Raw genomic sequence first — 20,667 nt, 5'->3', positions numbered from 1 at the left:
AGCCCTGCTTGGGGAACAACCTGCATAGCTCCATCTGTCACATTAGGGGGTCACAGCCTCCACCAACTCATAACTCTCCTGCCCCAGCAGGCCTGACAGGAGCTACCCTTCCTTGGAGCCTCTGTCTTCTATGAATGGACAGAAGAGGGCAGGAATCTTAAGAGACAAAGAATATTTTGAGTAACCCAATAAAGTCAGAGGAAAGAAGCACTCTCGTCTATTCACCTCCCACACACGGGGACTGAAATTTACATTTGGACACAGATGTCAAATGTCACAAGGCTGGCTTGGGACTTTCTTTCCAGGATGCAAAGCAGGCGCCCTTCAGAACACCTTTGGTCTCTCCTTAGAACTTCTGGGAAGTGGCACAAACACATACATTTGGTCTCTGTTCCCAATTCTGGCTGCTTGCCTCAGACAGCCTGAGATTTCCTCCGGTATGGGGCTTCTTCACAGGGCAAGGCATGGGGCTATCATAGCCACGCACATTCTGATGTTCGGGCCCAATGTTGGGACAGGCTCAGGGTCCAAAGCTTCCCAGATTCACGCTGCCCATGGTGCCCCAGCATCAGGAAGCCATCTCAGCAGCTGAACAAAGTGTTTTTTATTTGTGACATACAAATACAACCAATGCAAAAAGAGATCACTTTTTCCCTTTGATTCCAGTGATAACAAGCTGCTAAAGAAAAATATATATATATATCAAGAAGGAGTTTATCTTCCGAATTTCCTCTAAAAAAAAAAAAAAACAGGATTAAAAATAACCATTCACATGTCCTATACATACTTGACAGCAACAAAAATAACCTGAAATAGGGTGGATGTAACTAAAATTAAAAAAAAAAATCTTAACATGCTCCAAACAAACAAACAAAAAGCCTGGTACAAGAGGCCTGCTATGTTTTTTTTTTTGAGATGGAGTCTCGCTCTATCACCTAGGCTGGAGTGCAATGGCATGATCTCAGCTCACTGCAACCTCCGCCTCCCAGGTTCAAGCGAGTCTGCTGCCTCAGTCTCCCGAGTTGCTGGGATTACAGGCCACAACCACGCCCTGCTAATTTTTGTATTTTTTAGTAGAGATGGGGTTTTGCCACGTTGACCAGGCTGGTCTTGAACTCCTGACCTCAGGTGACCCTGCCTGCCTCAGCCTCCCAAAGTGCTGAGATTACAGGTGTAAGCCACCCCGCCCAGCCATGCCTGCTATGTTTCTCAAAACCAAGACCTGGGGGAAGTGGAGAAAGACAGATGTTTTGGAAATGAATGGGCTCAACACCAACGAGAGTAACTGCGGGTCTCAGACAGTGCCTCTCCCACCCTAGTCTCGACCTCCTGAGGAACCCTTCGGGACATGGCCTGCAGAGACTGGGGTGAGCAGGGTATGGCACCAAGCACCCTTTGACCAGTTGATGCCACGCATCCAGTGACTGGAAAGAGACAATGTACACTGAACTCACCTTACAAGGGATGAACACGGGGGGTTCCTTTTGGTCCCCTTGAGTGAGAGGTATCAGGAATCCATGATCTAAGACAATAAATATTTATCATCTGTGTCCTTTGAGAGACAGGGACCAGAGAAAAATCTCTTCCTAAACATGCTCCTGTGGTTTCATGATTCTTAGGAGTCTACCAAACCCCTCCAGCAATGTCATCTCTCCCTGGGATGAAACCCATCAGGAGCCAGCAGGGTGAGGCAGAGGCAGACTTATTCCAGTGTAAAGTCGCAAGGCCCTCTCTAAGGAGTACCCAGTACCACTGCTGCCCATCAAGAGCAGTGCAGAGTGCTCAACAGAGGGGCCAGGCTGGGTGAGGGAGGCCCTGCATACACAGGCTCCTGCACCAGCAGGAATCCAGGTGACAAGCAAGGACCACTCTGGGGAGATCTGCCAGGACAGACTGCCGGAGTCGGGCAGAGGGTAGGATGTGAGCAGATGCTGAGGTCAGAGGGACCAACAGACCTCCGCGAGATCAACTTCACAAAGGCTGGAACCTTTACGATACTCCCCAAAGCAGAGCTCAGGGATATCCACAGGGAGCTGTTAGGTGCTTTTTCCTTAATAAGGATTTGGTTTTTCTTCCCTGTAAGAGGAACAAGGTCTAGAGATCAGGATGAGCATTAGTTCTGAGCCTGCCTTTCTATCCTATGAGAGAAGAGGAAGGCTTTCTGCTTCCCCTGCTCCAGCCTGTTACCACAGGGTGACACCAGAGAGAAAAGCAGCTGTTTTGGCCACTGAGAGGCATTCCTGCTGCAGCCTGAGCTATGGCTCGGCTGGGCCATGGCAGTGGCACTAGTGCCTCACTGAGGCAGTGAGGGGCAAAGCTGAGGAGTGCAGGCAGCGGGGCCTGCTGCTGGCTGGGGGCTCTCTGAAGAGGGAGGGTGACTGCAGGGAGGGGTGCCCTACCCTTAGAGAGCTATCAGCACCAAGAGATGAGAAGAAATGGGAGTTAACTATACGAGAAACGAGAAGTCCTTCTGGGGAAGACGAGGGACTCCCTGATGTTATTCTCCCCTTGAGACTAAGAACAGAGGTATTTGGGGGTAGACGTGAGAAGCAGAGGAGAAAGAACAGTGAGGGCTGGCAGACAAGAACAAGCAAAACCTCTGGCTTTCTTCTATGAATCAAAAGCTCAGGTCACTGCCATGAGACCAGGAGGTTAAGCTTAGAACGAAGCAATGTCCAGGAGCCTAGAGAAGCAATCATCCCCATGGCGGGTCCCACAGAACACCTCATTCCTGGTCCTTTCAGCCTCTCTCACTGACAGAGAGGCAGTCTTCCTCCCAGAGTCAGCTGGTCTCAACATGAGCCCACTCCATGAATCCATAAAAACAGCTGGAAAGAGCTTTCTTCACTTCCCTGCATCTTGGCACAAAAGATCTTCCCACAGTCTCCATAAGAGCATTCCATCTGCGAAAGTGTGAGTCTCTCTGAGGCCTCCCTCTATGCCCAGATCTTACACCCTGTGTGCTCCTCTTTGGGGATCAGCAAACCCCAGACCCAGGACTCCAGAACTTTCATAAAGGTGGGCATAAACATTCCATTTGTCCAAGTGTATGTGTCAGGGGAGGGGAGGTTGCCAGGACTCTAGGAGCTGCAGAGGTGGGAGAACCTCCACTGCAGGCCCCAGGAGCCAAGTGAGGAGGCAGCCACTGTGGAGGATGAGCTTCACTGCCAGGCCCCACCCACTCTTCCCTCTCTCTTTCATTCCCTCCTAGCACTCTGGTCTCCTAGGAGAGGAGGAGCAGCTCATACCACTTCTCCCCAGGGTTCTGTGCTCTCAGGGTGCAGCCTGGTACGTGCAGGGCTGGGGAGGCCACAGCTCTGAGGACACCTGGCAAATGGTGAGACCAGGAAAGAGGAAAGGCCTTAGGAGAGAGCATTGTGACTTGAAAGTGGCTCTGAGAGTTCAGTGGCAGCAGCCACCACAGTGCCCACCCGCGTGGGAGTGCTGGCTGTCCCCAAACTTGGTCCTCCGGCTCAGGATCTCATAGGAGCAATCCTCCCCACAGCAACCGGACATGCTGGGGGAAGAGTCATCAATTTCAAATCTGCAAGGCAGGCAGGAGAAAAGGGTTGGTGGCAGGCAGCTGAGTGCCTTCCTCCCTGGCCTGAGAACTCTTCCACCAGCCACAGTGATGAGACCCTTAGGACAAGGGTGCAGGAGGTGGACAGCTGACCAAGTCAGAGAGCACTGCCATACCGGCTCCCCAGACCTGAACCCCCATGACCACTGGACCATGAGCTCAAGTCAGAGAGCACTGCCATACCATCTCCCCAAACCTGAACCCCCATGACCACTGGACCATGAGCTCAGGCATCAGGATGAGTAGGGGCCAGGACCAGAAAAATGGCCCTGGGAAGGCCCACCTACCACCCAGAAGGGCCCACACCCAGCTCCTTACTGCAACGCTTCTCTGAAGAACTGGTAGGCGCCATGATTGTGTTTAAATACTGTTAACATAACCTTCTTCATCTGTGTGCTAGAAGAAAGCAGAGCAAACACCTTTTAGAAAGAGAAACATGGCCGGGCGAGGTGGTATGCACCTGTAATCCCAGCACTTTGGGGGGCCAAGGCGGGAGGATCACTTGAGCCTGGATGGTAGAGGCCGCAGTGAGATATGATCATACCATGGCACTCCAACCCGGGTGCCAGAGTGAGACCCTGTCTCAAGAAGAAAAGAAAAAGAAAGAAAAAGAAAAGAAAACAGAGACTACGGTCGTGCTTCCTTTCCTTTCTGTCTTTGTCTGTTACCCCCTTTCACCCGCACAAGTGCTCCTGAATTTGGCCTCTAGCCTCTAGAGGTCTTGGACCCCTTCGGCACTCACTGCTTCCCCCAATCGCAGGCTGATGAGACTGCACAGGCATCAGCCCTGACCAGATGGGCTTCTTCCAGAGCAGGGATCTTTCCCACTTCCTCTCTGTAGCACCGTTACTTAGGTACAGAACGTGGCACAGATTAGGAACTCAAAAGATGCTCGCTGGCCAGGTGTGGTGGCTCACACCTGTAATCCCAGCACTTTGGGAGGCTGAGGTGGGCAGATCACCTGAGGTCAGGAGTTCAAGACCATCCTGGCTAACATGGTGAAACCCCATTTCTACCAAAAATACAAAAATTAGCTGGGCATGGTGGTGCATGCCTGTAATCCCAGCCACTCGGGAGGCTGAGGCAGGAGAATTGAACCCGGGAGGTGAAGGTTGAGCCCGGGAGGTGAAGGTTGCAGTGAGCCAAGATGGCGTCATTGCACTCCAGCCTGCAACAAGAGTGAAACTCTGTCTCAAAAAAAAAAAAAAAAAAAAAAAAAGATGTTTGCTGTGCTGAGCTAAACATGTAAAATCTGGAGTCATAACAAGGCAGGGAGCATCTTATTGACAGGGTTCTAAAACACCTTTCTCCCAAAATACGCCTATGAGCCTCCCCCTCCAATGAGACTCAAAGAATAGCAGTGCCTCAGCGGCAGCTCCTTCCAGTTGAGTGCTATATGGATCTCCTAAGAAGGGAGGCCTTACCTGTTGGCCATGAGCTGTAGAATCTGTATAAGGAACTTCCCCAGGCCTTTCCGCCGCACCTTGCTTTCCAACTGCACTTCATAGCTAGGTGAAGAAAGGAGAGGTGAGCGTGCAGGATGGGGCATGAAGAGGCTGTAAGGTCTGGCAGAGGAGCTTGCAGTCCTTGGCAGCCCATAGACCTAGGAAGGTCCAGGGCCTTTGTCACCTGACTGGAGTGCCTGTACCATCACCAGGGTCGCTCTCCCCTACCTCCCCCAAGCCATGGCTCCTACCAGTACAGGACTTCATCCCCACACTCCACGTCAAACCGGAAGTGAGAAAAGGCAACAGGGACGGAGCTGTTTTCCCATGCGATGAGGTACCAGGCTCGGTCATCTGTCATTTCCTCCCGTTTCTCTCGGTCCTTCCAGCCCCACTCACTCTGCTCATACCTGGGGAATTTGGGAGCAGTCAGAAGGGAAAGCTGGGAGAGGAACTAGGCTCCCCTGGTCGGGACACGCTTACATGGTTTGCATATTCGTTTTGGTCAGGTCGAAGGCCCAATCCACGGTGGCTGGCTCCAGTCCAGACACTCGCTTACATTCAATGGAGACATTCAACCTGTGAAGAAGACAGGAGGTGTACGGAATTGGTTACAGCTCTCCTGCCAGGGCACTGCTGTTCCTCCCTTAAAGTCTACAGGGAGGAAGGCCCAGTCGCAGTTACTCTACAGAGAAAAGCCTACCCTGTATCTTCCCCAGCATGACTAGAGAAGGTGCAGGAACAAAGTCTTTCAGGCTGAGATTAACAACTGTGGCCACACCGCCCACCCCCCAACCACAAGGCCCATTTCCTGCCTCCCCAAGCTGTCCTAATCCGCCTCAGCAATTTGTAAACTTCTTGTCCCTCTCTGCTCCTTCTTTATTCTTTTCCTACCTTTTCTGTCTCTTCTGTACTTTGTTATAAACACTCATGTCTTCTGTTATTTAGTTCCTGCCCTTAGACATTTTTCCTGTTGCTGTAATTTCTGAACTGACTCCTCACCGGGCTCCCACGGGACCCCATTCCTTTTATCTACCAATTGTGCCTTCAAAACTACTGGGTGACCCTAGGTCCTTCAAGAAGACTACGGCTCAACACGCCCCACCCCGCCCCAGGAGTCCTGCCTGCCTCATCTGAGGAATAGGGATACTCTCAGCTGATCAACAGGTTAAGGCCGGCACAGTGGCTCACACCTGTAATCCCAGCAATTCAGGGAGGCCAAGGCATATGGATCACCTGAGGTCAGGAGTTCAAGATGAGCCTGACCAACACAGTGAAATCCCGTCTCAACTAAAACTACAAAAAAATTAGCTGGGCATGGTGGTGGGTGCCTGTAATCCCAGCTACTCGAGAGGCTGAGGCAGGAGAATCGCTTGAACCTGGGAGATGGAGGTTGCAATGAGCCAAAATCATGCCATTTCACTCCAGCCTGGGCAATGAGAGCGAAACTCTGTCTCAAAACAAACAAACAAACAAACAAAAACAGGTGAAGCAGGCTCCAGCCCAACACTGTTTTTCTAAACCCGCAAATGCTGTAGGTGTTAAGATTATCTGTTTCTAAATGAAATTTAAGTAACAGTTAAACTCCTTGACCAATCTGTGAAATCACTTTCTTTAGATAGCACTACATTCTGAAAGGACTAGAGGCAGCAAACCCTAAGCCTTTAAAGAGCTCCCGTATCAATCTCTCAGTGACCTCTGATACAATCCCCAGAGGATATGCTCACTGGAATCCCATCACTTCTACTGACTGGCACGCCACATTTGCTCAGCCTTATAAATTCAGAACTTCCTGCCCCTAAAGCATCTTCCTTTCTTTATCAATCACTTAGCCATCACAGCTGCCCAAACATAGCACTGCATCTGTCTTAACTATAAAATGCCCAGAGTTGGCTGGCAATGCCTGTTTTGGAGCTATTCCACATTTCTGGAAGCCAATGGAAATATGGAATATGAAAACACTATGAAGCCGGGCGCAGTGACTCACGCCTGTAATCCCAGCACTTTGGGAGGCCGAGGCGGGCGGATCACCTGAGGTCAGGAGTTAGAGACCAGCTTGGCCAACATGGTGAAACCCCGTCTCTAATAAAAATACAAAAAATTAGCCGGCATGGTGGCGGGCACCTGTAATCCCAGCTACTCTGGAGGCTGAGGCAGGAGAATTGCTTGTACCCGGGAGGCAGAGGTTGCAGTGAGCTGAGATCACGCCATTGCACTCCAGCCTGGGTGACAGTGCAAGACTCTGTCTCAAAAACAAAAACAAAAACACGATGAGATATCACAATATGGGATCTCTAAAGTATGTCAAAAGCCTTTCCAGGCTGGGCGCAGTGGCTCACGCCTATTATCCCAGCACTTCGGGAGGCTGAGGTGGGTGGATCACCCGAGGTCGGTGGATCACCTGAGGTCAGGAGTTTGAGACCAGCCTGGTCAACATGGTGAAACCCCATCTTTACTAAAAATACAAAAATTAGCAGGGCATGAGGGCATGTGCGTGTAGTCCCAGCTACTAGGGAGGCTGAGGGAGGAGAATCGCTTGAACCCAGGAGGTGGAGGCTGCAGTGAGCCGAGATTACGCCACTGCACTCCAGCCTAGGCACAGAGCAAGACTCTGTTTCAAAAAAAAAAAAAACAAAAAAAAAAAACTCATACCAGCTGCTACTTACTGAGCTGCATATATTCTTTTTCTTCCTTAAAAAAAAAAAACCTTGCGCCAGGCGCAGTGGCTCACGCCTGTAATCCCAGCTCTCAGGGAAGCAGAGGCGGGAGGATAGCTTGAGCCCAGGAGTTCGAGACCTGCCTGGGTAATACAGCAAGACCCCGTTCTCCACAAAAAGGGAAAAAAAAAAAAAAAAACCTTGCAAATTTGGCATCATCATCCTATTAGGTAAGAAAATGAGGCTTGAGGAATATGAGTGACTTCTCCAAGTAGAGCTACTAAGACGTCCAGCTACAATTCAACCCCCCAGCACAGAGAAACCAGAGCCCCTGTTTATCCCCAAGCCAAGATGTTACATTCTGGAAGCACAACTCATCAACAGCATCTCAGGTAAGGCAGATTATGCTTCCTATTTAGAAACCAAAAGGACAAAAAATGGTGAGGGAGCCTTCAGTCCAGAGCCTATAGTTAACTGGATCAGTAATAATAACAGCAAACAGGGTGAGGGTTGAAAATTTACCTACTGGGTACACGATCACTATTTGGGTGATGGGTACACTAGCTGCCCGACCCCACCATTACACAAAATATCTGCACATGTACCTCGCGAATCTAAAATGAAATTGTAAAATAAAATAAAATAAAATAAAATAACAGCAAACACTTATCTAGCTTTTATTACGCTCCAGGAACTAACACTTTACATCTTATCCTCCTGACAACTCCATGAGAAAGGTACTATTATTAGAACCATTTTGGGTTTTTGGGTTTTTGTTTTGTATTGAGACAGGGTCTTGCTGTCACCCAGGCTAGAGTGCGATGGTGCTACCACGGCTCACTGCAGCCTCCATATCCCAGGCTCAAGCAATTCTCCCACATCAGCCTTCTCAGTAGCTGGGACTACAGGCATGTGCCACCATGCCCAGCTAATTAAAAAAATTTTTTGTTTTGTAGAGACAGGGTCTTCCTATGTCACCAGAACTGGTCTTGGACTCTTGGGCACAAACAATCCTCCCAACCTCAGCCTCCCAAAGTGCTGGGATTACAGGTATGAGCCACCACACCTGCCCCAGGCCCATTTTTAACTAGAAAATTGAGGAACAGAGAGATTAGGTAATTTGTTCAGAGTCAGTTGGGCACAGCATTTTAGGAGGCCGAGGTGGGAGGATCACTTGAGGACAGCAGTTTGAGACCAGCGTGGACAACGTAGGCAAGACCCCTTCTCTACCAAAAAATATTTTTCTTTTTAAAGAAAAAGAAAAGTAATTTGTTCAGGGCCAATTAGCCAGTAAGTGGCTTTTAATAATTACACTATATACTCAGGGAAAGAGCACTAGATTGGAAATTAAAAGCCCCCTCAGCTGTCAGGTGAAAACTCCATAAACTCAGAAAGCTCGTTTGACTCTCTGGACCTCAGTTTCCCATGCATTAAATGTGAGTGTCAGCCTAGATAATTTTCCAAATTTGTTTCAGCTCAATGATTCTTTGCATAGAGAGAATAATCAGTCCGGAAGAGACATCAGGCCGGGTGCGGTGGCTCACACCTGTAATCCCAGCACTTTGGGAGGCTGAGGCAGGCGGATCAGTTGAGGTCAGGAGTTCAAGACCAGCCTGGCCAACATGGTGAAACCCTGTCTCTACTAAAAATACAAAAGTTAGCTGGGCGCAGTGGCTCACGCCTACAATCCCAACACTGAGAGGCTGAGACAGGTGGATCATGAGGTTAGGAGTTCAAGACCAGCCGGGCCAAGATGGTGAAACCTTGACTCTTACTAAAAACACAAAAATTAGCTGGACATCGTGGCAGGCACGTGTAATACCAGCTATTTGGGAGGCTGAGACAGAGAATTGCTTGAATTCGGGAGGCAGAGGTTGCAGTAAGCCGAGATCGCACCACTGCACTCCAGTCTGAGTGACAGAGCAAGACTCTATCTCAAAAAAACAACAAAAAAAAACCCCACAAAAATTAGTGAGGTGTGGTGGCGCGCACCTATAATCCCACGTACTCAGGAGGCTAAGGCAGGAGAATCGGCTGAACGCAGAAGGCAGAGGTTGCAGTGAGCCAAGATTGTGCCACTGTACTCCAGCCTGGGTGACTGAGCAAGACTCCATCTCAAAAAAGAAAACTTTAACTAAAGAGACATTGGTCTGAGATTAAGTGCAATCTTTGCTCATTTATGGATTCTTCTGCCACCCTACCTGGGGGATTTTATATCAACAGAGGACACGAGCCACAGTTTCTGCTTTTTCTTTTTGTTTTGTTTTGAGATGGAGTTTTGCGCTTTTTGCCCAAGTTGGAGTGCAATGGCGCTACCTTGGCTCACTGCAACCTCTGCCTCCCGGGTTCAAGCAATTCTCCTGCCTCAGCCTCCCAAGTAGCTGGGATTACAGGTGCCCGTCACCACGCCTGGCTAATGTTTTTAAAAATTTTTAGTAGAAATGGGGATTCACTATGTTAGCCAGGCTGGTCTCGAACTCCTGACCTCAGGTGATCCAGCCGTCTTGGCCTCCCAAAGTGCTGGGATTACAGGCATGAGCCACCACGCCCAGCCCTGTTTTTTCATAGATATGAAGAAGAATGAGAAAATTTGTGTCTGAGGAAGCCTACTCTGGAAAGGGAATTCCTGAAGACGCTCAAGGAGACAGCAGTTGGTAATGCTCAATGTAACTCACCCGTTTCTATCATATTTCTTGAACACTGGGAAAGCCTCCAGAGGGTCTCCGAGCTGTGGAGGGAAAGAAAAGAGGAATAGCACAGACAAGTGTGGCGGAGGTGCAGGCCCTGTCCCAAGAGCTGTTGTCTTGGAGTGGGATGCTGTGGGGATCCACAATGGGAGACTAGATTCAGCCCCAGGAGCAGTCTCCCAGAACCCTCCATTTGCCTAGCTCTGAAGTCACATGTGCGAGGAAGGCTTTGGTGGGGAGGCCCACGAGAGTTAAGTTTGGCATCACCTGACAGGGCAAGAGGAGACCTCGCTGGCCTGTGGGCATACTACCTGCTCACAGCACAGCTAACCCAAAGAAGAGAGGCTACCTGATCTGCCACACACGTCTTAAAAGAAGCCTCCACTGACTTCACCTGGTTACAACTCCAGATGGAAAATCAAGTCCCTGAGCCACATCCTTAAAATGAGTGTTTACCATGAGTGGGTTAAAAGAACGACCAAAAAATGGGATACTAAATGGAGGCAGAGGCTGAGCGCTGTGGCTCACGCCTGTAATCCCAGCACTTTGGGAGGCCAAGGTGGGTGAAACGCTTGAGCTCAGGAGTTCAAGACCATCCTGGGAAACAAGGTCAAACCCCATCTCTATAAAAATTACCCAGGTGTGGTGGCAAGCACCTATAATCCCAGCTAATTGAGAGGCTGAGGTGGGAGGATCGCTTGGGCCCAGGCGGCAGAGGCTGCAAGGTTGAAGTGAGCCAAGATCACACCACTGTATTCCAGCCTGGATGACAGAGTGAGACCCTGTCTCACAAAAAAGAAAACAAAATTATCTAGATCCTCCTCTATCCATAAGGAAGAAGTTCCACAGGGAGGCAGCCGCTTCACTGGAATCCACATTTTCCCAAACACCTGGGCCAACTGCCAGCGCCAACTCCCAACACACAGGTATGAGCTCAGTTCCCTGCACAGCAAGGAGGCAGAGGCGGTGTGGGTGGGTAGTGTCACAATTCTGCCACAGGGTGGCGACAAAACAAGTCAAATTATAAACCAAGTTGAAGTCCCAGGAGGCAGGGACTGGGAAGAAAGGGAGAATCACCCTGTTGGCAGCGTCCACTTTGGCACAAACGGCATCCATGGCTGCTCGCTCCTCCAACCGCTTCTGCTTCTTCTCCTTGGCTTTGCTTGACTTCCTCTGCAACAGAGGAAAGCAACATTAGCTGGAAGGGCTGTGGCCAATAAAACACTGACTTTCCCTTTAAGGAACCGAAGTGCCCTGCATCCACAGGCCTGGCCCAGTGGTGAGAAATTTCCCGCCTCATCTGCCACACGTTTGGAGGGGCGGGAAAGACCCAAGCAGGTCATTTTGTAGTGAGGAGTCCTCAGAAGTCACCAGACTTCTCAGCTTCCCTTCAGGAAGAGCAGTGGCCTTCCAGACACAGACACTGTGGGGGTGCTGCGGAACAGCTGACAATGCCTGCAGCAGGCACTTAGTAAATATGCACTCACCCGCTCCCTCCTAAGGAGGGAACACCCAACTTTAGGCACACTGAAGACCGCTTCAGGGAGGAGACGGCATCTGAGGTAGCCACTGACGGCTGTTCCTAAGTATGTTTATTCAAAGCCTTTTCAGTGTCTTCCAGCGTTGGGTGACAAAGATCTGGTAGGCCACAGCTCCTGTGGGAGCTGGGTCTCATTTCAAGTGGGGGCCACCGTGTTCTGACTCAAGGACATCAGAGCCATTCCCAGAAGCCCTGCTCAGTTTAGGCCAACGAGTGGCAGGCACACTACACACCCAGTGACAGGGCAGAGGGCAGGGGCCCAAGGGGTTCACCTCAGGACAGAGATGACACATGGCCAGCAAGACGAAGCTGCAGGCACACAGTCAGCAGCAGGGCAGCAGAGGAGCAGCAAAGTGGGGATTCTCCTGGCATAGAGCAGCGAATGGCAAATTGCCCATAGCTGCTTCTAGATTAGGTCCGGTTTTGAGGCCGATGTGATATTCTCTCAGGCCTAAGACCCGCTCACCCTATTGTGAAAAGCCCGGTAACACAGGGCAAGAGCCAGGCTCTGACACCTGGCAGGCCTCATCCAAAGCCTCCTTTTTTTTTTTTTTTGAGATGGAGTCCACTCTATCGCCCAAGCTGGAATGCAGTGGTGAGATCTCGGCTCACGGCAGCCTGTGCCTCCTAGGTTCAAGCGATTCTTCTGCCTCAGCCTCCCGAGTAGCTGGGATTATAGGCGTGTACCATCATGTCCAGCTAATTTTTGTATTTTTAGTAGTGACAGGATTTCACCAAGTTGGCTGGGCTGGTCACTAACTCCTGACCTCAAGTAATCTGCCTGCCTTGGCCTCACAAAGTGCTGGGATTACAGGCATGAGCCACCACTCCAGGGCTGTCCAAAGCCTCTTCCTGCTCTCCACCCACTGCAGTGCTAGGAAGAGGCACAGCACTTCTCCAAGCCTCCCCCGGCTTGATGACTGAGGGTCTTAATGAGGGTTAATATGGCATGTGTTCAATAAAAGACTTCTCATTCTCTCTCCCCAGGACAACCAGACAGCACAGGCATGCAAAGCGCATGCACCACCCAGCTGGTCCCCAGAAGGCACTCCAAAGGCACTGGTAAGTTGGCTCTGCTTTTTACCAATAGAGCAGCCTCTTTTGACACCCCCCCACACACACCCCTCCTTTCCCTGAGCTCTCTGGAGAGGTTTGACAACCCTCAATTACATCTAGCCCTGACACAGACTGGCCCCAGGAAAGGACACTCAGAGCGATGAACCTTCTGCATGAGTTGAAAAACCAGCTGCCGGGGAAATTCTCAGAATCAATTCTACCCATGATTTTCCAAGGAATGACACTGCTTACCTCCCACTTTAATCAACCAAGAAGCAAAAGAGTTCAGATACCAGGAACTCACAGGGATTGCTCTTACAGCTGCAAACTCTACCAACACCAGCTGTTAATTATCTCATGGCTGAGCGCTGTGTGGAACACAGGCAAGATCTCATATCTTACCTCCCCAGAGGAAGGAACAAACCCGAGAATGGGCTGTCTTCACAAGGCTGGACTCCTGGGACAGAACTCCCCTCCCTCTACCATGGATGGGTTTAGAGCATTCATCTTTTTCTCTGGAAATTTAGGTTTCAAGACAACACTGAGATATAGCTTGCAAAGTACCTTTACAAACATTGTTTCTTTTTTTTTCTTTAGTTTATTTTTTTAGAGAGAGGGGGGGTCTCACTGTGTTGCCCAGGCTGGTCTCAAACTCCTGGGCTCAGGCGATCCTCCTGTCTTGGTCTCCCAAAGTGCTGGGATTACAGGTGTGAGCCACCACACCCAGCCTAGGTTATGTGTTTCAATTACCAGGGCAGAAACTATCACTTCCCTTTACACAGCAGGAAACTGAGGCTTGAAGAGACAACGTGACTACTCAGTTCTGCAGTGAATAAAGGGCAGAGGAGAGACTCAATCCCAGGGATGGGCTGCACATCATGTTTGTTCCACTGGCCACACTGTCCCCTACTAAGGCACCTACGTCCTGCATAGTGGACTTCCATTCCGTCATCAACAAAGATTCTTGCACCCTGCCACGATAAGGCCTGGGCTTCAGAAGCCCTCAGCAACCACTCGCCAACTCCTTTCTCATTGCCTGGCTGGTCTGGTAACAGTGTGCCAACACAGTGCCGCTACAGGCCCTACCCTCTGCACTGAGGTAGAGGTGAGGGACAGAGAAGCCTCGGATGGAAGGTGAACAGGGCTGCACCACGGGGCAGAAAAGCATAAGCTTTGGCATCAATCAGACTGGGCCTATGCTCTTCCTGACACTCCCAGAATGACTTGTGAAAGCAACTCCATCTCCATGAAGATGGGGGTGCAAATGCTGGCCTTTTGGAGCTGTAGGGGCAGGTTAGAAGCCAGCACACCTTCAGAGCAGGTACAAGCTCCCTTACTCCACCCTACATGCTTGCTCTCTTATACAGGCCTCAAGGATCAAAGGTGCTGGAGGGTAAGGGTAACGCCCAGAACCCAGAAAGCACTGAAGCCTGGGTTCCCTCCATCTCATTTCTAAGCATGAGCAGTAATTCCCAAGCACAAGCAGCAGGAGGGCCAGCCGGGCCTCTAGATTTGTGGGCTCATTCATGTAGACCTGGCAATCCTCAGAGCAAGGCCTGGGGCTGCCATGGCCTGAGACTGCAGTAACTCAAGAACCCCGAGCTCTGCTGCCTGCCCACGGGGCAGGAGGCAGGGTGCAGTCAGCTGGGCCAGACAGGCACGGAGGGGCTGCACTAAGAAAAGTGGTCTCCTGTTCCAATGAGCTCTGCCCCTGCCTTGTGGAGGTAAGGCTGTCCTATAGGGACACAGGAAAATGCTCCTAATTAAAATGGGTAATAAGCACAGTGAACAGTAACGCTCATTGTGGTTAAGTGTCTTTTCCAAGGGAGCTTTGTATAAAAAAAGAGAATGCAGGATTTTGAGTCAAAAGACCTGGATTTCTCAGCTCTTTCACTTACTAGCTGCGTGACTTCAGGCAAGCTACTTAAGCTCTTTTCAGTAAGTTGCTCAAAATTTCTGACTCTCAGTTTTCTTTTCCATAAAATGGGGCTCGCAATGCCTCCACCAACAATCGCAGGAGGGGACTTCTGTTTACAAGAACCTCCCTCAGACCTTCTGCCAGTGCTTTAATAAAGGTACTGGCCCGGGCGGTGGCTCAAGCCTGTAATCCCAGCACTTTGAGAGGCAGAGGCGGGCAGATCACGAGGTCAGGAGATCGAGACTATCCTGGCTAACATGGTGAAACCTTGTCTCTACGAAAAATACAAAAAATTAGCTGGGCTTGGTGGCGGGTGCCTGTAGTCCCAGCTACTAGGGAGGCTGAGGCAGGAGAATGGCATGAACCCGGGAGGCGGAGCTTGCAGTGAGCCGAGATCACACCATTGCACTCCAGCCTGGGCGAAGAGCGAGGCTTCATCTCAAAAAATAAATAAAATAAAATAAAATAAGTGATCGATTTTTCTCTTCACAACCCAGCATGGTAGGTGTGACTACTTCTTTGATGAGAAATCTGAGGCACAGAGAGTTTACGGAACTTGGAGGGTCACAGAGCCGGTGAGGAGAGTTCTCAAAGTGGTCTCTTCCTTCCACTCCCTCCGACTCTCCCCATGAGGTGAGGGTAGATCCACTTTATCTGCCTATATTCACCCAGTGCTCACCAAACAGCAGGTACTCAGTTCATAGCTGCTGAATGAATCATCCAAGATCCAAATCCACATTTGAACCCTAAAGTCATGCTCCTTCCACCATGTCACAATTGCACTTATATGGGATTTTTTGTTTTAAAGTGTTACATAAATGTTTTCATATGCAATGCAAAACTCCTTCCCTTACTATTCCCATTGAAAAAATAACTCCACACATAGTTCTACGACTGGAAGGGGTCATAAAGACAAATGAAAAAAAAAACCACCCAATCCAGGCACGGTGGCTCATGCCTATAACCCCAGCACATTGGGAGGCCAAGGTGGGTCGATCACCTGAGGTCAGGAGTTCAAGACCAGCCTAGCCAACATGATGAAACCCGTCTCTACTAAAAATAGAAAAAAGTAGCTGGGCATGGTGGTTGATACCTGTATTTCCAGCTACTCGGGAGGCTGAGGCAGGAGAATCACTTGAACCCGGGAGGCAGAGATTGCAGTGAGCTGAGATTATACCACTGCACTCCAGCCTGGGCAAAGAGCACAACTCCATTTAAAAAACAAAAAAGGAAAAGAAAAGAAACATCCAGATGGGAGGAGGAGGCATCTTTCAGAAAAGGAATTTGGCATCTTTTAGATTTTCTTTTGAGGCAGGTCTGGCTCTATTGCCAGGCTGTGAGTGCGGAATGCGGTGGCTAGCGATCTCGACTCACTGCAGGCTCGCTCTCCCGGAACGCCATTCTCCTGCAGCCTCCCGAGTAGCTGGGACTACAGAGCCGCCACCTGCAGCCGGGCTAATTTTTTTTTTTTTGTATTTTAGTAGAGGCGGGGTTTCACCCGTGTTAGCCAGATGGTCGATCTCCTGACCTTGTGATCCGCCGTCTCGGCCTCCCAGTCTGCTGGGATTGAAACTTGAGCCACTTCAACTCCGCTCTGGTTTTCAGTATCAATGTCTCTCCATCCCATATACTACCATTATCCAAGAACCTGTTTTTTGATGAGCAAGAGAAATATAAATTCTAATTCCTGAAGGCGACATGTGTGGCAAATGGGACGCGTGTGGCAACTGAAGAGAAAGCCTCCATCTGAGCCTCACTCAGCCTGAGGGGCCAGGCTCTACTCACAGTGACTACAAGGAATGATGACTTCCCCAGTACCCACAGTTGTGGAATGAGGGTGATGAGGCAGTTCTATAGCTGTTTGGGAGGAGGAATTCAAGTCTCTCACTGCTGAATTTTAGTGAGACTTTGTAGGAGTCTCATGGCAGAAACATCTGTAAAGGGAAGTATTATAAGATTGAGGCCCTAAAAGGATGCAAGGATTGCAGGAATCTCTAGAACCATTTCTTTTCTCCCTCACCCTGTCTTATGGTGTGTGGAGAGGTCTGCTATTTCCACCCAACCAACGGTGAACTAGAGCGTCATGTTACACTTCGTGTTTTCTGCTTAATCTGCGGTGGCCGCTTCTGGTTGAGCCGGTTACTAAAAAGCGACACCAGGGACAGAGGTTTCATTTAGTTTCAACCGGCTGCGTCTAGGACCTTTCACCAAAATTTAGGTTAAATATGCCCGGGTCTCTAGACTTGGTTTTCTACTGTATGAAGTCGTAATATCAAGAGTATTGATTTAGAAACATGATGACTGTTTGACCCGAATTGAACAACTTTTTGTCTAATAAGTTGATTTATTCGATTCGATGGCTGAGTGGAGTGAGGGGGAAAAACTGAGTTAACAGCAGTAGGACAACCCAGTGGGTGAAATGTCTTCAAATCCCGAGGGCGGTGGCGGTGGCTCCGCGCCTGTAATCCAGCACTTTGGAGGCAGTGAGCGGATCACAGGAGTCAGGAGATCCAGGAGCCATGGGTGAACCCGTCTCTACTAAAAGTAGAAAAATTAGCGAGGCTGATGGGCGGGCGCCTGTAGTCCTGCTCAGGGAGGAGGCCAGGGCGGGAGAATAAAGTGAACCGGGAGGTGGAGCTTGCAGTGAGCGAGATTGCATCCTGCGCTCCAGCCTGAGCAGCAGGCGGCGAGACCGTCTCCTTTCACAAATCTATTTTAGATCAGTAAAGTGAAGGCTGGGGTACAGAGGCAAAGCCAACATTTTACTTAAGGAGGCCTCCTTAGCAATCTACATCCATTATCTCACTTAATCTTCACTACCACCCTAAAGGGGAGGTGTCGGCATCCCAATTACAGAGGTGAGGAAATTCAAACACATAGAGGCCAACTCACTGGCACAATATTATACATGGCGAACGGGGGCTGGAATTGGGGCTACCTCAGGTCTCTCCAAAGTCAGAATTTCCCTTAAGGTGATGGAAATTCCATGTAAATGCTAACATTGGCCTGCGTGGTGCCTGACATCTCTAATCCCAGCAGGAGGCCCTGGGCGGTCAGGCGGTCGAGGTCAGGAGTTCGAGACCAGTCCTGGCCAGCATGGTGAAACCCTGTCTCTACTAAAATGCAGTACCCGGGCGGTGGGGGCCCCTGTAATCCTTCTTTCTGGGGAGGCTGAGGCAGGAGGAGCAGGCAGGGCCGGAAGGAGGCTGCAGTGAGCGAGACCTCACCATGGGAACTCCAACTTGGGCGACAAGAGCCAAAACTCCCAGTGCAAAAAACAGAAGCAAGAAACAAAAAGCCTTAGATGCAATATTAATACTAGGAAGGCGTTATCTTTTAGGAGAATTTGACTGATGCTATATGTGGTGGGACTTAGTACGGTGAACGCACAGAAACTTGCAAATAACTTCTGCCCTACCCTATATCCCGGGAAAGTGAACTAAAATGCACCTCCAGGCTGCCGGCACGGAACAGGTGGTCAATATCCATCCGCGGCTGGGCCGCCGCCCCCGCCTCCCCGCATCTTCCCCTCTCCCTCGCACAGCCCTCCCCTTGCAAAAACACCTGCTCTACCAAAACTCGTAACAACCCAGTGGTCATAAGAACCATTCCACTGCAACCAGGAGGCGTGAAGGCAGGAGTCTATGGGAAAGGGAGGCTGTGTTTATCAGGAGCAGCAAGAACCTGGTGGAGAGGTTTCGAAAGAGTGTAGGGGAACCGGCTTCGCTGAGACTGGAGTAGCGGGAAGCGCAGTGGACTGGGATTCGGGAGGCCCAAGGTGGGGTCTGACGCCCCCGCCAGTGTGACCTTGGCTAGGAGCCTTCTTTCCTCTGGGCCTCAATTCCCTCCAAGCCAGGGTTGACCTCGGATGTGAAAAGCGACGAAGCTGGTGACAGCCAGGTGATGAGTGACCCCGGGGGAGCGGGAGGCTAACCCCAGTGTCCACGCGGGGGACGGGGGTGGGGAGGCCGGTAACGGGTCCGCGAGGCAGGAAGGGGCGGGCGTGACGCTGGGGGCGCCGAGGGGGTGGGGCCCCGGACAAGGGGCTCTCCAGAGGATTCCCGGGCTGGGCCTAGCGTGGGGACCCTTAGAATAGGGGAGTCAGGTCATGTGGGGGTCAGGGGTCACGTGAGGGGGTTTAAGAACAAAGGGGGCGAGGGTAGCGAGGAGCGCCCCTGGACCTCCCATCTCCTCTCTCTGCCTCACTCACCCCCATAGCGGCGGCGGCGACCCTCAACTCCTTCACACACTTGCCGGCAGGGAGGCGGCAACGGCGGAGGCGGCAACAGCGGCGGCTGCAGAGCGGCGTACCCCGCACCGCGCATGCGCCTCGCAGCTCCCCCGCGCGCCCTGGTACCGCGCCGGCGCAGAACCGGTGTAGGGGGATCGGGGAGCCGGCGCGCAGGTGGAGCGCCCGCTAGGCGGGCCGAGGGTCTCGGACCAGAAGGAGGCGGGAACGCGGCGGAGCGTCGCGCCGGGAATGACGTTCGGCCAGGACCCGCCCCCTCGCGGGGCTGCGTCTGTAGCTATGGCAACGGCGGCGCCAAGCCTAGATGCTGACCCAGGCCCTGAGCCGCGGGCCGCTGGGGGCCGGGTGGGTGGCAGCACCTCTCCTGCAGCCAGCGACTTCTCCGCCAAGCGCGTAGCAGCCGGCGGCACAGCCACCTTCCCAGGCGGCCAATCGCGTCTCGACCTCTGAAGTACCTGCCCCTCCAGAGCTCCAGCGCGCGTAGCGGAAGTCTTTGGAAACTTTCCCACCTTCCAGATCCTGACTCTTGAAATTCCTTTTCTAACCAGAGTCCTGCTGTTCATTCATTCGTCTTCTAACCATTCATTCCCCATCCATTCATTCACGTTCTCAATAAAAATTAACTCGCGGCCGGGCACGGTGGCTCACGCCTGTAATCCCAGCACTTCTGGAGGCCGAGGTGGGTGGATCTCTTGAGGTCAGGAGTTCGAGACCAGCCTAGCCAACATGGTGAAACCCCATCTCTACTAAAAATACAAAATAGCCGGGCGTGGTGGCGTGTACCTGTAATTCCAGCTACTCGGGAGGCTGAGGCAGGAGAATAACTTGAACCCAGGAGGCGGAGGTTGTAGTGAGCCAAGATCACGCCACTGCATTCCAGCCTGGGCGACAGAGCGAGACTGTTTAAAAAAATAAATAAATAACTCGCATCTACGAGGTGCTGAGCCCAGGGGGCACAGAGGGGAGCGAGGTGCCATCTCAGCGCCACACCTCAGGGTTTAGAGGGGAGACTGTCACATAAGCACTGTTCAGGAGGGAGTGGATGGTGCTGTTAGAGTGAACACCAGGCATCCGGACAGTTTTAATTTCAGCCCATTCCCAGCACATCAGAGTGACCCCAACATGATCCGAATCCAAACTGCCGGGGGGCGCTTCTGCAGTGTGCACACCTCTGCAACGTACCCCAGAATCTCCCGGGGTAGAGCCAGAGTCTTCACTTCCTAGTGCTCTCCAGGTAGGGTCTTAGACACGAAAATTAGTGAAATGCCGCACAACACTTAAGCTTCATGGACTTTTTCAGGTTTTGCTCATTATTCCATCTTTTTGTTTTTTTTAAGAGACAGGGTCTCGCTGTCGCCCAGGCCGGGGTGCAGTGGTGCAATCACAGCTCACTGCAGCCTCGACCTCCTGGGCTCAAGCGATCCTCCCGCCTCAGCCTCCTGAGTAGCTGGGACTACAGGCGTGCACTACCACACGCAGCTCAATTTTTATTTATTTATTTTTTGTTGAGATGGGGTCTCACTGTGTTACCCAGG

The 20,667-nt window shown here is 51.1% G+C and overlaps 1 protein-coding gene across 7 annotated transcripts; it reads right to left on the bottom strand.

Annotated features, from left to right (window-relative positions):
• Window positions 1–201: 201 nt before the first annotated feature.
• On the bottom strand, window positions 202–19,223 carry NAA40 (N(alpha)-acetyltransferase 40, NatD catalytic subunit). Of its 7 annotated transcripts, none has more exons than XR_002516948.2 (10): window positions 19,094–19,223; window positions 11,447–11,542; window positions 10,358–10,410; window positions 5,509–5,604; window positions 5,277–5,435; window positions 5,005–5,088; window positions 3,899–3,976; window positions 1,956–3,544; window positions 1,455–1,522; window positions 202–732 (listed from the first exon to the last, which is right to left on the bottom strand). XR_002516948.2 is itself a non-coding variant. In XM_009185773.3 (10 exons), the coding sequence occupies exons 1-10, from the start codon at window positions 19,097–19,099 to the stop codon at window positions 715–717; spliced, it is 771 nt and encodes a 256-aa protein (XP_009184037.1). In that variant the 5' UTR covers window positions 19,100–19,223; the 3' UTR covers window positions 202–714. The 7 variants fall into 7 exon arrangements, 6 of the variants coding, with proteins under 6 accessions (XP_009184037.1, XP_009184038.1, XP_003909685.1 ...); XM_009185773.3 differs by having other exon boundaries at window positions 3,432–3,544; XM_009185774.3 differs by lacking the exon at window positions 1,956–3,544.
• Between the last annotated feature and the right edge of the window lie 1,444 nt (window positions 19,224–20,667).

This window comes from Papio anubis, chromosome 12 (genome assembly GCF_008728515.1).
Source record: "Papio anubis isolate 15944 chromosome 12, Panubis1.0, whole genome shotgun sequence".
Taxonomy (NCBI): domain Eukaryota; kingdom Metazoa; phylum Chordata; class Mammalia; order Primates; family Cercopithecidae; genus Papio; species Papio anubis.
The sequence above is the reverse complement of the archived record's forward strand: the minus strand, read 5'-3'. Positions and strand labels throughout refer to the sequence as shown.